This window comes from Nerophis lumbriciformis, linkage group LG04, assembly GCF_033978685.3.
Source record: "Nerophis lumbriciformis linkage group LG04, RoL_Nlum_v2.1, whole genome shotgun sequence".
Classification (NCBI taxonomy): Eukaryota; Metazoa; Chordata; class Actinopteri; order Syngnathiformes; family Syngnathidae; genus Nerophis; species Nerophis lumbriciformis.
The window spans coordinates 24,592,180-24,606,486 of NC_084551.2; the positions used below are offsets into that span (position 1 = coordinate 24,592,180).

At 41.0% G+C, this 14,307-nt stretch overlaps 1 protein-coding gene across 2 annotated transcripts in view; it reads right to left on the reverse strand.

Moving 5' to 3' along the window:
• Positions 1-9,287, reverse strand: part of adcy2a (adenylate cyclase 2a) — a 106,125-nt gene extending 96,838 nt beyond the window's left edge. For both annotated transcript variants that reach the window (XR_009814696.1, XM_061951065.2), the window contains exon 1: positions 8,748-9,287. Coding sequence is in view for 1 of the 2 variants with exons in the window: in XM_061951065.2 (XP_061807049.1) it covers positions 8,748-9,272 (525 nt within the window). In the remaining variant the exon portion in view is untranslated. The remainder of the gene's footprint in view (positions 1-8,747) is intronic.
• Positions 9,288-14,307: the final 5,020 nt, after the last annotated feature.

A 14,307-nucleotide genomic window follows, 5' to 3' on the forward strand; every position in this document is an offset into this window, starting at 1 on the left:
CTTACACCAGAAAGTAATGCGTTACTGTGAAAAGTAACTATTTAGTTACTTCTTCTACTTTTTTTTTTTTAAAGCTCCCATTAATGCCCTTTTAGCCTTCATTTTAGTACTGTTATTGCACTGGAGAATAATACAATCTGTTGATCAACTTGACATACATTTGCATCACTGAACTCTGCTAAGCAATGTGCTCTACATACAACACACAAAGACAAAGATATGTTTCAAAGGGCCAATTTATTTCAGGCCAGAACAAATTGACAAAACTATTTTAAATAGCTGCAACATAACATACATAAGTAACAAACAGCATAATAACACTAACACTAACACTAACACTAACCACGTTAAACCCAGATTCCGAACTAATAAAGGTCTTAACTCATTCTCTTTCTATGCCACTTCAATATGGAATGCACTCCCAACAGGTGTAAAAGAAAGGGCATCTCTATCCTCCTTCAAAACCGCACTAAAAGAACATCTCCAGGCAACTACAACCCTAAACTAACACCCTCCCTTCCACATAATACCTCTTCGGATTGTAAATAATCAAATTTAGACACTTTTTCTTATACTTTCTGATCTCTCTCTCTGTGTCCACTACTTGCTGTACATATCCTATCAAGTCAGTCCTACACTGTTTCAATGTCCATTTCTCTGATGATGCAATTGATGACTGAAGTGTTGATACCAACCAAACCTAACCCCCCCCCCCCCCCCCATATCCCACACCCCGGACTGTAAATGTATATACCCTGATGATTATCTTGTGTGATGACTGTATTATGATGTTAGTATATATTTGATAGTATATATCTGTATCTGGACCCCGACTTAAACAAGTTAAAAAACTTATTTGGGTGTTACCATTTAGTGGTCAATTGTACGGAATATGTACTGTACTGTGCAATCTACTAATAAAAGTTTCAATCAATCAATCAATCAATCATCAACATAGCTGTAAAGCTGGCTTCACCTAAGGAAGGCACACGTGACATACACAGAGCCTAACCAGGCAGATTTGAATTGTTGTTTTGGGCAGTAGACGGGATCTTTGATCCAAGACACAACTTACATTTAACTAAAATGTTCTTTTCTTTGTGCTCGACAAAAGAAAAGAAGTGAGAATATCTCATACTTGCCAACCCTCCCGAATTTCACTGCCTCTCCCTGGGACAACCATTCTCCAAATTTCTGCCGATTTCCAGCCGGACTTAAGGCACGCCCCCTCCCGGTCTGTGCGGATCTGAGTGGGGACAGCCTGTCGTCACGTCCGCTTGGCCAACCAAAAAGTAACCACAGAACACTATACCGTATAGGCGTATAGTGTTCTGTGGTTACTTTTTTGTTGGCCAACGGTTGTATTGCGCACCCCCCTCCCCTCCCCTCCCCTTCCCACACTCAGACACACAGTCACACGCACACACAGAGAGCGCAGAGGAAGAATCAGAAGCACGTCTCTGATTCGCTGGAATAAAACACACTCAGATCCTCAGTTTCTAGCCGATACTACATAAAAAGTAACGTAAAATAACGCAGTAACGCATCATGTAGTAACGGTAACTGAGTTATTGAATATAAAAAAATAACGCGTTAGATTACTAGTTACCGCCGAAACTAACGGCGTTGCAGTAACGCGTTACTTTGTAACGCGTTAGTCCCAACACTGAGTATAATATAGCAAGTTCCTTTACAAAGATTGTATGGTAATGGCTCTTTTGTCACAGCGTGGCTTGGTATTGTTGGTGTTACCCCAGGATAAAGAGACAGGAATAGCGACGTGCAGATAAAAGTCATTTTAAACAAGAAAAAAATAGAACAAGAACAAACACCACTAACAGAAAGTACACGCAGCAAATACAAATAACAAACCAGTACCAGCTGGTAAACGACGATGGAAGATAAACTCTCCTGATGGGAAATTATAGGGACAGGTGAGTCTCCTAATTACTGACAGGGAACAGATGAAGAAATAGGTGCCTGACAAGCAAACAGGGGAAGCATATCTGAGAAAGAAGAGCGCAAACAGGAAAATATACAAAACATAGCTACGTACAACACAAGTCCAACACAATCATGATGGATGGTGACTTGTTAGACCTGAAAATGTATTTTGTTGTTGTTTTTATTGTTCCTCGCATTAATTAGCCCAAAATTTGTACAGATTAGAAGTTGACCAGATTCATGGGACTGTGTTTAACCTGGGGCAACCCCTCCCTGTACGCACGTCACGCGCTATGTGTACAGCCGCGTGATCCGTGGGGGGCCCTGTTTTGCGCAAAGAAGTGCATGTAAAATGTCAATTCATTTAAACTGGGCGCTTTATATGACATTTTTCCTGCAAACATATTTCTATCGCTTGCTGCTTTGTCACTGATTAGATTACAATAGAAAATATCCCAATGTGGTCCCTTTGACTCCTTCTGAGTGCTTGTCTTAAATGGAGAACAAATTGAATTAGGAAAGTTTGTTTTAATAATGTTCAAATGTTTTATTTTGCACATAAAAAAAAAATTATTGGACAGTTTCATTCCCATGAAATTGTTTTAGTACAAAACAAGCTTGTTTAAAAATGTATAAAAAAATGTTCACGTACAGTCATCCCTTCCATATGTGATGCATTGTGGGGCTAAATTGAGCATGTTTAATCATAAACATGGCTAAATGGACAATTAATATAAATTCTACAATAGTATTGGCCACTAGATGTCAATCAAAACATGCTGTGCAGTATAATGGCCATGCACAGACAGGAGACAGCATTGCTATGTTGGATTAAAAGAGTGTAAAAGTGACCATGCGGGTGTTATTTAATGTCTCGAGGGTTAAAAATTGTCTTTAGAATTTTTTTTTTTTTAAAAGCTATGAAAATATTCAAATCATAATAATTTCCAACTTAAAATAGAATAGTGTGAACAATGTTTTAATTGTTGCTCAAATAAAAGGGCCCCAATGTAGTTCCTCTTTTATATTTAATAATGCATTGACTTGAATATAAGACAGTATTTGTCCGTTGAAAAAAACTAAAACAATGGATCGTATCATATTTGGGTTCAAGAGATTTTTACACTCAATTCAATATATCTCATACTTGTGTTTTTTTCTGAGAGGATTTTCAGGGTTGTCTTATATTTGGGTCAGTACTGTATTTAGTTTTTTGCACATGTAGTTGCTTTGATCTTAGTATTTGCTTTCCATCTGTTGCAAAGCTTTGACGTTTTCTTCTCCAGTCCCCCGCCCCCATCTTTCCTCTGTCTCGTCCCCATGAACGCAGTCAATGCAGCAGGACAGGAGGGGATGCGTGTGGCCGCAGAAAGCGTTTGTCTCGCCCAGAGCAGAGCTCCAAAACAGAGCAGGATTTAGGTCATCCAGTTTGCAGGAAAGGGGGATGATAGGATTCAAATGAAAGAGGGCGAGAAATATGAGGATGTGAGAGATGGCAGGCCCAGAATGAAGGATGGACTGAAATAGAGGAGGATGGAGAATGAAAGGGTGGAGCAAAGGTCATGCCAATCTCGCATAGACGGAGCAAAAAGGCAGGATGTGGGGCAGGAAGACTCAAGATAATAAGACAATCTCTGCCTAGAAATCCGTTGTTAATATTGTTTATTTTTGGTATATTTTCAGAAATGTTAACACTACATTGAAACACATTTCAGTCTGGCTCCTTCTGGGTAAAACCCCATGACTGTGTAACATCAGCAAAGCTTCACCACGAATGCAGAAAGCTTGGTCAGATGCATTCATTACATTAGTGGGACAAACACAAGTTGTGACTAAAGTCAGAAAAGAAAAAGGAAGATTCCCTACATAGATACTGTAAGTCACAATGGACAAAACCATACATTCATATAAACCTCTCAAGACTGGTTTTGGCAACTAATCAGACAAACGTCACCATGTTGATGACACGCTTCTGACCATGCATGGAAGTTACTGTTGGTATTTAGCAAACAATGCAAAGCATTTCCCAATATGTGACATGTGCTACTTTATGTGAGGCTGTTACATAAGAGTATTATAATAATCCTTTATCAAGAGCAGTTGCATCACACATGGAATAGGATCTGTTGCCAAAATATGTGAAACATAACTAAAATATACTATGAGATTATAAATCCTGTACAAGCACGGAGGTTCAAATGACTATTATCTTTATTTTAAAGCTGCCAAGGTGTAGTCTCTTACTTTAATTGATTTAAAAAATAAATGTAATGTTCCAAAACAATTAAGGCCAACAAACATTCAAATCAAGTGACATATTGCTTGAAGCAATTTAACTTTTCCGTGAATACAAAATAATTTTACAGATTAAATCTGTAAAATTATTTTGATGATTAAAGAGCCCCTTTATTGATGACAACATCGGCACCTATTTTATAGTTATGTAGTTCAAAACAGTGTCTACAGATAAAATTCCCACCAAAATAGAAACAGTAGTGATTTTAGGCTGGTTTTGAACATGTTTCAGGACATTTTAAATTGTCTATTATTAGCTACAAATTGCATGCATCATCCTGCTGACGTCACCTACAGAAGACAGGAGGCAATTTAATTTTACTCAGTATGTGTTTTGGTAGCACCTTCATCCAAAATCACGTTATTTTTGCTCATAATTTGAAGGAATTTAAAGACATGTCTGCCAGATGCATTGTTGCATGTTGTAGCAATACAAAACTGAAGAAGGGGTCAGTCTGCATGCATTTCCAAATGATGGAAATATGAGCACCTCTCCAGGCAAATTGACTTGTGCAAAATGGGACGGACCCAGCAAAAGGAGTGTAATTTGCAGCGATAAATTTGAATGATTCTGACTTCGCAGAAGAAAGTTTTTTGTCGGAGATTGGACGGAAGAAATGTAAAAGACTCAAGCCAAATGCGACTCAGAAAATTAGGTGCACTCTCGAGGGAAGACAAACTGAGTTAGAACCTGTAAAAAAAAAACGGAGAAAAAGGAGCGGATCGTGCGCTCAAAAACGAGAGAAAAAGAAGGTAAGCCGCTGGGATTGTATTTTATTTCCTCTTCTAGTGATGTTTTTTCTCAAGTTGCTTAAAAAAAATTCTGAGAGAGCATGAGGAAACACAGGCTATGGGGTCTATGGAAGAGGAGATGCAAGAGTCGGGAAGTGGCGATTCTTTTATATTTCTTTTTTGATCATCCATCATCCATCCATCTTCTTCCGCTTATCCGAGGTCGGGTCGCGGGGGCAGCAGCCTAAGCAGGGAAGCCCAGACTTTCCTCTCCCCAGCCACTTCGTCTAGCTCTTCCCGGGGGATCCCGAGGCGTTCCCAGGCCAGCCGGGAGATATAGTCTTCCCAACGTGTCCTGGGTCTTCCCCGTGGCCTCCTACCGGTTGGACGTGCCCTAAACACCTCCCCAGGGAGGCGTTCGGGTAGCATCCTGACCCGATGCCCGAACCACCTCATCTGGCTCCTCTCGATGTGGAGGAGCAGCGGCTTTACTTTGAGCTCCTCCCGGATGGCAGAGCTTCTCACCCTATCTCTAAGGGAGAGCCCCGCCACCCGGCGGAGGAAACTCATTTCGACCGCCTGTACCCGTGATCTTGTCCTTTCAGTCATAACCCAAAGCTCATGACCATAGGTGAGGATGGGAACGTAGATCGACCGGTAAATTGAGAGCTTTGCCTTCCGGCTCAGCTCCTTCTTCACCACAACGGACCGATACAGTGTCCGCTTTACTGAAGATGCCGCACCGATCCGCCTCTCTTTTTTGATTATATTTTCAATAATATCAGATCTGAAGTAGTCACGACAAAAAACATGCAATTAGGTGATCATAATAATAGTTTTGCATGTCTTTATCGACACTGTGTATCCAGTTATGTAGGTTACTTCACACCAAAAGGGGCGGCATATCGAGTCCAACGATGGAAAGGGTCGTGTTCCAAGTACAGCCAGTTATTTTTTTAAATTATTATTTTGGTAACACTTTAGTATTGGGAACATATTCACCATTAATTAGTTGCTTATTAAAGTAACAAAGACTTAATTTAGAGTTATTTGGACACTAGGGGAAAATATAAGGGTTAGGGTCAGGGTTACTAATAAGCAATAATTCTGAGGTTATTGAGGGAAGACTCTTAGTTAATGGCTTACTGGTTGTATAATAAGGCCATGCAGAATAAGGCATTATTAAGTACTTAATAATGACTAATTAAGAGCCAATATGATACTAATTTGCATGTTAATAAGCGACTAATTAATGGTGAATATGTGTTCCCCATACTAAAGTGTTACCATTATTTTTATTATTATTCCCTGCTGCTCACTGCTCCCCTCACCTCACAGGGGGTGAACAAGGAATGGGTCAAATGCAGAGGTTAATTTCACCACACCTAGTGTGTGTGTGACAATCATTGTTACTTTAACTTTAACTTTAACTTTATTTACTTATCACCCAAAAACTAATTGATATCAAGATAAATGACTGCCCGAATCATTTTCATAAACAAAAAACACTGGTACTTTAATAACAAATATTGACGAGGGAAGTAAAAAGGTTTAACGTCTCAAAACAAACAAATCAATTAGATTGTTTATAAACCAATGCTGCTAATATACAGTATATTAAAGGCCTACTGAAACCCACTACTACCGACCACGCAGTCTGATGGTTTATATATCAATGATAAAATCTTAACATTGCAACACATGCCAATACGACCGGGTTAGCTTACTAAAGTGTGATTTTAAATTTCGCGCGAAATATCCTGCTGAAAACGTCTCGGTATGATGACGTTGGCGAGTGATGTCACGGATTGTAGCGGACATTTTGGGACAGCATGGTGGCCAGCTATTAAGTCGTCTGTTTTCATCGCAAAATTCCACATTATTCTGGACATCTGTGTTGGTGAATCTTTTGCAATTTGTTCAATGAACAATGGAGACAGCAAAGAAGAAAGCTGTAGGTGGGAAGCGGCGTATTGCGGCAGGTGTTGTGCTGGATAACGCACCCCCGCCGTAGAATGCACGCCCTGACTGTTTTGCCGGATAACACAGCCGGTGTTTCATTGTTTACATTCCCGAAAGATGACAGTCAAGCTTTACTATTGGCCTGTAGAGAACTGGGGCAACAGAGACTCTTACCAGGAGGACTTTGAGTTGGATACGCAGACGCGGTACCGTGAGTACGCATGCAGCTGCGGCTTCCAAACATTTGATCGCTTGCCCGTACGTGCGTGTCGCTATGTGCATGTCACGTACGTAACTTTGGGGACTTTGGGGAAATATATGTGCTGTATGAACTTTGGGGAGGTGAACGGTACTTTGAGCTGTGGGATTGAGTGTGTTGTGCAGGTGTTTGAGTTGTATTGGCGGGTTATATGGACGGGAGGAGGGAGGTGTTTGTTATGCGGGATTAATTTGTGGCATATTAAATATAAGCCTGGTTGTGTTGTGGCTATTAGAGTATATATATATGTCTTATGTTTATTTACTGTTTTAGTCATTCCCAGCTGAATATCAGGTCCCACCCGCCTCTCACAGCATCTTCCCTATCTGAATTGCTCCCACTGCCCTCTAGTCCTTCACTCTCACTTTCCTCATCTACGAATCTTTCATCCTTGCTCAAATTAATGGGGGAATCGTCGCTTTCTCGGTCCGAATCGCTCTCGCTGCTGGTGGCCATGATTGCAAACAATGTGCAGATGTGAGGAGCTCCACAACCTGTGACGTCACGCTACTCGTCTGCTACTTCCGGTACAGGCAAGGCTTTTTTTATCAGCGACCAAAAGTTGCGAACTTTATCGTCGATGTTTTCTACTAAATCCTTTCAGCAAAAATATGGCAATATTGCGAAATGATCAAGTATGACACATAAAATGGACCTGCTATCCCTGTTTAAATAAGAAAATCGCATTTCAGTAGGCCTTTAACTAACATTAGAGAAAAAGGTACTGAATAGCTGTGGGGATTGTTGAGTAACTCACTACATGTTGATATCCACAATTTGTCAACATTAACAATAATATCACAATATAGCAAATAGGCCTATGCATAAGAGGGGAAACACATCCATAATAATTGATCATATTAAAATAACGTTACTTAATTCACTTTAAGCGAACATAAGAAATATAATACATTTACATAGCTAGGTAGATTTTCTCAACAGGTATGTGTAATAGAATGGTTGTTTGACAATACAAAGTCATACTAAGATTTAAACTACTAGTACAGTTCATGCCGTGCCCCTGTTGTATTCCCCAGAGGGCCCGTGGCTTCTTGCTTGCTCTAAATGTGTCAGCTTTTCCAAGCGAAGATAACCATGTCAAAATAGTGCGAGCCCGAGAATCGCCTCTTCCTTTGTGCAGTCGACTCAACCGTGAGCTCAAACAATAACTAAGCCCCTTATTCCCCACTTACTTTTATCTATGGCTCCCATCACATTAGTGCTGCCAGGAGGACCACATGCTGGGGACTTGCGAGTGACTATTAGTGTTTGTCAAGCTTTTTTGCCATGTGTGCAGATGTGAGAGAGACTTAAGTGTGGTTTTGTGCTTTTGACACCCGTGTGGACTAAGTGCCCTGCGCCACACACTCCTGATGTGTCCTTACTGGCAACCTTTATCTTGGTGTGATTTCTTTTGTCTGTGCTCCCATGTGTCTTGATGCTCTCATTCCGACTGTTTAAACAGGAATATCCTGCTGCCACAGCAGATGAAATGTGATGACTTCACACCCTGCATTAACGTGTGCATTAAACATGTGTGGGATTTGGAACTCACCAGCCCCGATGCAAAGAACACCGTCAGCAGAGCCAGGCATGCTCCCATCACTATAAGAAGCAGGAACACAATGAGAGGATGCTGCTGGCTCATACAGTAGTAGGACTCATACAGCCAGTCCCGGGATCTGCTCCTCTTCTCCTGACCTCCTTTAACCCCCTCGCCGGATGCCCCGGCCCGGTCCAGGAGGTACCGCTTCCCCCTTATTGCCTCCTGCCACATGGATCTTGGAGCCGAGAAGGGAGAAGCGGCTGGGAAACCAGAGGAGACGGTGACGTCTGAGGTAATAGTTTCCACCACAGATGAGGGGCAGTTGCTGTGCTCCACTTTCCTCCTGCTGCTATTGCTCCTCCTGGGTACCCTGGTGTGAGTGCTCCGGGTCTCCTGAGGAACCTTGGAGACCTCCCCGCCCTCCTCCCTACTTAAGTCCTTCAGGTGGATACAAGTGAACGGCGGCTCTGAGTCAGAGGCACCGTGCGCCGACCGGAGAGGTGGAAAGAACGCACCAAGGTTTGAGCGCAGCATCCTCCTCCGCCTCCTCCTGCCAACATGTTGGAGCGGGGAATAAAAGGGAGAGAGGAGACTGAGTGCTCTTTAGAGTGAGAGGGGAAAAAAAGTGGGAGGGAAGTGAAGGGTAAGGGGTGGGGAAGACGACTAAAGGGGGAGGGGAGGACGTAGGTGCAGCAGCAGTAAGGAGTGAAAAAAAAATACCATTATTACTTTTCACAGTCAGATCTTTTAGGTTTCATGGCGAGGGGGAGTTTTTCCTTCCGTCCCCAAATCCCTACACTCATGCGGGGTTCAAATGGTTCTCTTCAATGTATGAATGTATGCACAATAGGTTTACAAAACACATGAAACGTGACGAATTTGGAGGGTGCACTATCCACTTTAGCCGCCATGCGTCAGTTAAGTGTTGATAATCTTAAAATGTGTTCCGTGGCAATTTCAAAGGTGACCACGGCGTCAGTTGCTATGTAAAGTGGTACTTTCCATCATTTTCAGCAGACTGGATGGAAACATTATTAGCCCAGGATCCACCCAGGAATGGGGCCATATGAATCCCTTTCCTACTGTATGGTTGTAGACCTGCTCCATGTGTAAAGGGAATTGGTGCTAGGAAAATAAAAGAGCGACTGGGTGATCATCTACGCTCAACTTTTCAAAAATGCACGGAAACAAAAACTGCCAATTTTGCTAGATTGTCATGGTCTTCTTGTTCCCCTCGCTCCTCCTCCAATCGGCTCTCTCTTTGGACTGTATGGAAACATTTCTGAATAACATCCGAATCGCGACTGTTACTTGTAGTGATTGTAACTTGACGTAACATTTTCAAGAATTTAGTTTAAAGAGATGTTTTTTAGGCCACAGTCACCCTTACTCGCTGCGCATATACATCAGCAGCCAATACCCAGGTAACACCTAACGTTAGCGTAACGTTACTGTATGGTTCTCGTTTGGTTATGCAAGATGAGAACATTCTAAGAACATTCTCAGAACATATCAAAACCTATGACACACAAAATATTTGCCTGCAATGGAAACAGCAACCGTTAGGCTTTTCAAAGTGTTTTTTTTCGCAAATTTACTTTATATACATTTTGTAGTAACGTTTCCTTAACGTTCCGCGAACGTGTTGTGTTTTTCGAGTAATCTGACGCGCATGCGCGTAGAATCTTCCCTAAGACAAAGAAGGACTACCAAGCTCGACGACGTACGCTCGACAACGCTGCAAATTCCAGAATCCCGATAAATCAGGCAATTGCATTGATCACATGTAAGTAGATAGAAAGAGTGAAATACGAAGCACGTTTTTGTGTAACAATTTCTACCCTATGTAACGGAGTTAAAATACACCTTTGTTATTTATTATATTTTGTTTGTGAATTTTATCTCCAAATAGTTATCTTGTCTGCTCGTCTATGAGAGGGCGGTTTGATATCTTTTTGTCCCTCCTGAGCTCCTGTAGTTCTCCTGGGTTGTGTAGCCCCTCCCTTCTCCCCTCACAGAAAACTTCCACATGTTGAGGGTGAGTCTTGCTCGGACGGTCCCACCTATAGGAGCTTTTAGACTTAGACTTAGACTTCCTTTTTATTGTCATTCAAATTTGAACTTTACAGCACAGATAAGAACAAAATTTTGTTACATAAACTCATGGTAGTGCAGCATAAAAAAGCAATATGGTGCATATATAAATAAATAAATATATATAAATAATATATAAATATATATATATAAAATAAATAAATATTTATAAATATTAGGGCAGCAACAACTAATCGATTAAATCAAATAAAATCGATTATAAAAATTGTTGGCGATTAATTTAGTCATCGATTCATTGGATCTATGCTTTGCGCATGCGCAGAGGCTACGTTTTTGTTGTTGTTTTTTTAACCTTTATTTATAAACTGCAACATTTACAAACAGCTGAGAAACAATAATCAAAATAATAAGGGTGTAACGGTACGTGTATTTGTATCGAACCGTTTCGGTACGGGGGTTTCGTTTCGGTGCGGAAGTGTACCGAACGAGTTTCCACACGGACATATTAAGTAGCGTACTGCACGTTGTGTAAACAATACTCAAAATGCCGGACATTAGAGGCATCTATGAAACTCCGCCCTGACAGCTCCGCAAAAGAGGACATGTTATTATCTGTAACCTATTTTGAAAAGGTTTTATTATAATTTATACACCAAACCTGCATGTATTGCAAAGATCAGTTCAAACAAGGAATTGTGTCGAATTGAGAATTGATTTTGAATCGAATTTTCACTACAAAAATCAAAATCGAATTGAATTGTGAGTTGTTGGAAGATTAATATCCCTAGTGTGTGTGTGTGTATTTACCTTTCTGTTTAGTTTGTGTGTGGTTGTCGTCATATGTACTGTCAGGGGCGCCGCTAGTGATGTTGGGCCCCATGAAAAGAATCTTTACAGCGCCCCCAACACAGTGTCATTATTATTATAATTTCAATCCAATCCAATCCAATCCACTTTATTTATATAGCACATTTAAACAACAAAATGTTCCCAAAGTGCTGCACAACAATATTAAACACAATTAAAAACAATATAAAATAAATATGATTAAAATCAATTTTAAAGGGTAAAACCAATTAAAACAGTAAATAGAAATCAAAATTTTAAAAACACAGAGCACAACAGAGGACCACACAACTCACATAGTGTTAAAAGCCAGAGAATAAAAGTGGGTCTTAAGATTGCATCATCATTAGGGGCCTCTCTGGGCCCCCCTCCATCATGGGACCCTAGAATACGTCTACTTTACCCCCCCTTTTCGGCGCCCCTGTGTACTGTAGCCCCCAGCTCTTTGAGTTGATAGTGTATGGCATTGTTTTATTTTCCCGGTGCTTTTGTGTGTGTTTTTAAATAAACATTTTTTTGGTTTCCTTCCTGGTTCCCAGCAGTCCACCTGCCCCTCGTTCTGGCATTCTAAAATTGACAGTATGAGTCTCAACAGCCAGACATTTAAAGTAGGTTTTCAAAGAAAATAAATGATGTACATTCAAGTAAAACATTTAAAAAATGCTTACGTTTGAAATTCTGATGATACAATTGATTGTGTGAAAATATTGGCGTCATTTTTAAAGTTGATTTGAATTATGCATGTTATGTATTGATAAAAATTCAAAATTGTTAATCTGATTTGGAAAATTAATCGTTTGCATTAAAATGGTCATTTCGTGGCAGATGAAGGAATGCATGTTTGTTTCAGCAAAACACATCTTTATTTTATGACTGCCGACAAGTATTAAATCAATACAATATATATCGAGCCAACACTGCTCACTCAAACCAGGATCTCAAACTATTGCCCCAAATACATGCCTATCGGGTGAGAGGCATGGTCTTAGAAATGAGCTTGGGAAAACAGTATGAAACAGGGCCAGAATCTACGGGCACCCTTGACAAAAAGGAAAAAGGCAGCAAGGCGAAACTCCCCGGCAAAAACTCACCCAGAACGTGGAGTGGCTGACTTAGCACCAACTCAGCGGGTGCGGTGCAAAGATCTTCATTAGCAGCCGAGCACAACCCGAGCATGATCGAAGGCAGTCCATCCACTTAGCATCAGAAAGCGGAGCACGCTTATGAGTGCGTTTTTACCGGTTGCAGAAGCCTGGGAATGGTATGTTGTAGCAGTGACGTGCTGTCAGGGGATGCAAGTGAGGCAGTGCCTCACCTTGCCACCAGGTGGCTTAACCATGAGATGTTAAAAAACGAAGTAATAAAATAAAATACCTTTTAATATTTATCTTTTGGTCTATGCTTTCTATGTGATTTTGGTGTGGTTCCTTTATATTTTGATGATTTTCATGATCAAAATAAGAAAAGCCCGCCAGAAGTGAGGCAGACACAGGTGGTGCCTCCATGGCTACATGCACACAAAGTGTATTGAGCGTGTGTGTGCGAGGGAGCGCATGCTTATTGCCACGGGGGAAAGGCAGGCCACGAGGCAGCAAGTACCTCTGCCTCACAGTAGGGGGCGATATATTGTCAATTTGCATTTCAATGCCTCAGCAGTACTCTGACTCGCCACACTGGGAGAAGTGGGGGTGCTCAAGCTAGCAGACACATGTCTCTCCAGCGGAAGCCATCCCTTTTCTTTTTTTTAACTGTATTTATAACAAACATGGCATTTTTATTAGAGTAAGCCAGCGTTTGTGGGTGTTTTTTGTCAGATGCAGAAATATTGTTTTGTTGCTTGGAATGAAATTGACTTAAATGAATGTGTCTGCCAAAATGGAGGATTATATACTGTATCCAAGATTAAATACTTCTCTAAACTGGACTTTAAGACAAAATGAATGTGATCATACAAAGTACGTTTTCATGGAGGTTAGCTAATGCTGCTTCAGATACAAATACAGAAAGGTAAGATACACTCACAATACTTTAATTATTTTGTTAAAAGCAAAGGGGACCAAAAAATATTTAATAACAACTTTATCAAATACTTTTTGGACCCATTTATCATATCATAATATCATTATGATAACGTTTTTATAAAAGCAAATAACTACCTTCTTTTTCCTGTTACTCTATTGTGCAACCTAAATCAACAATGATTAGAGCTGCACATATGAATTTAAGTTAAAAAAAAAAGAAGGGGGAAAAAAAGGATCTATGCCTCACCTGGTGTATAGTTCACCGCACACCACTGTGTTGTAGTGTGGTGCACCTGCAAACCTAAGGACTCCCCCAATCCTGACCAAAATTCCAAAATTGACTGAGGTCCCCTGTCTGAGGTTATATTCAATGACATGCCGAAATGCGCAATCCATTTAGTATTTAGCTGGTGGGTACTGGCACGTTGAAATGGCATGCAAGCAGCTGCCCACTCCACACCTTTCGGACATCCTTTCAGACGAACTCGGCGCCAACCAGCTTGACCAAAACCCAAACGCCTGGGTGCAAGAGGGAGTGGATTGCATCAAAAATCTGGCTCCACAAGTAAACAGGAACTACAGGCCGGGCTCCGCCAGTGCAAACGTTGCAGAGAAGGGTGGACAGCGATCTTGCATCACCACCTTCT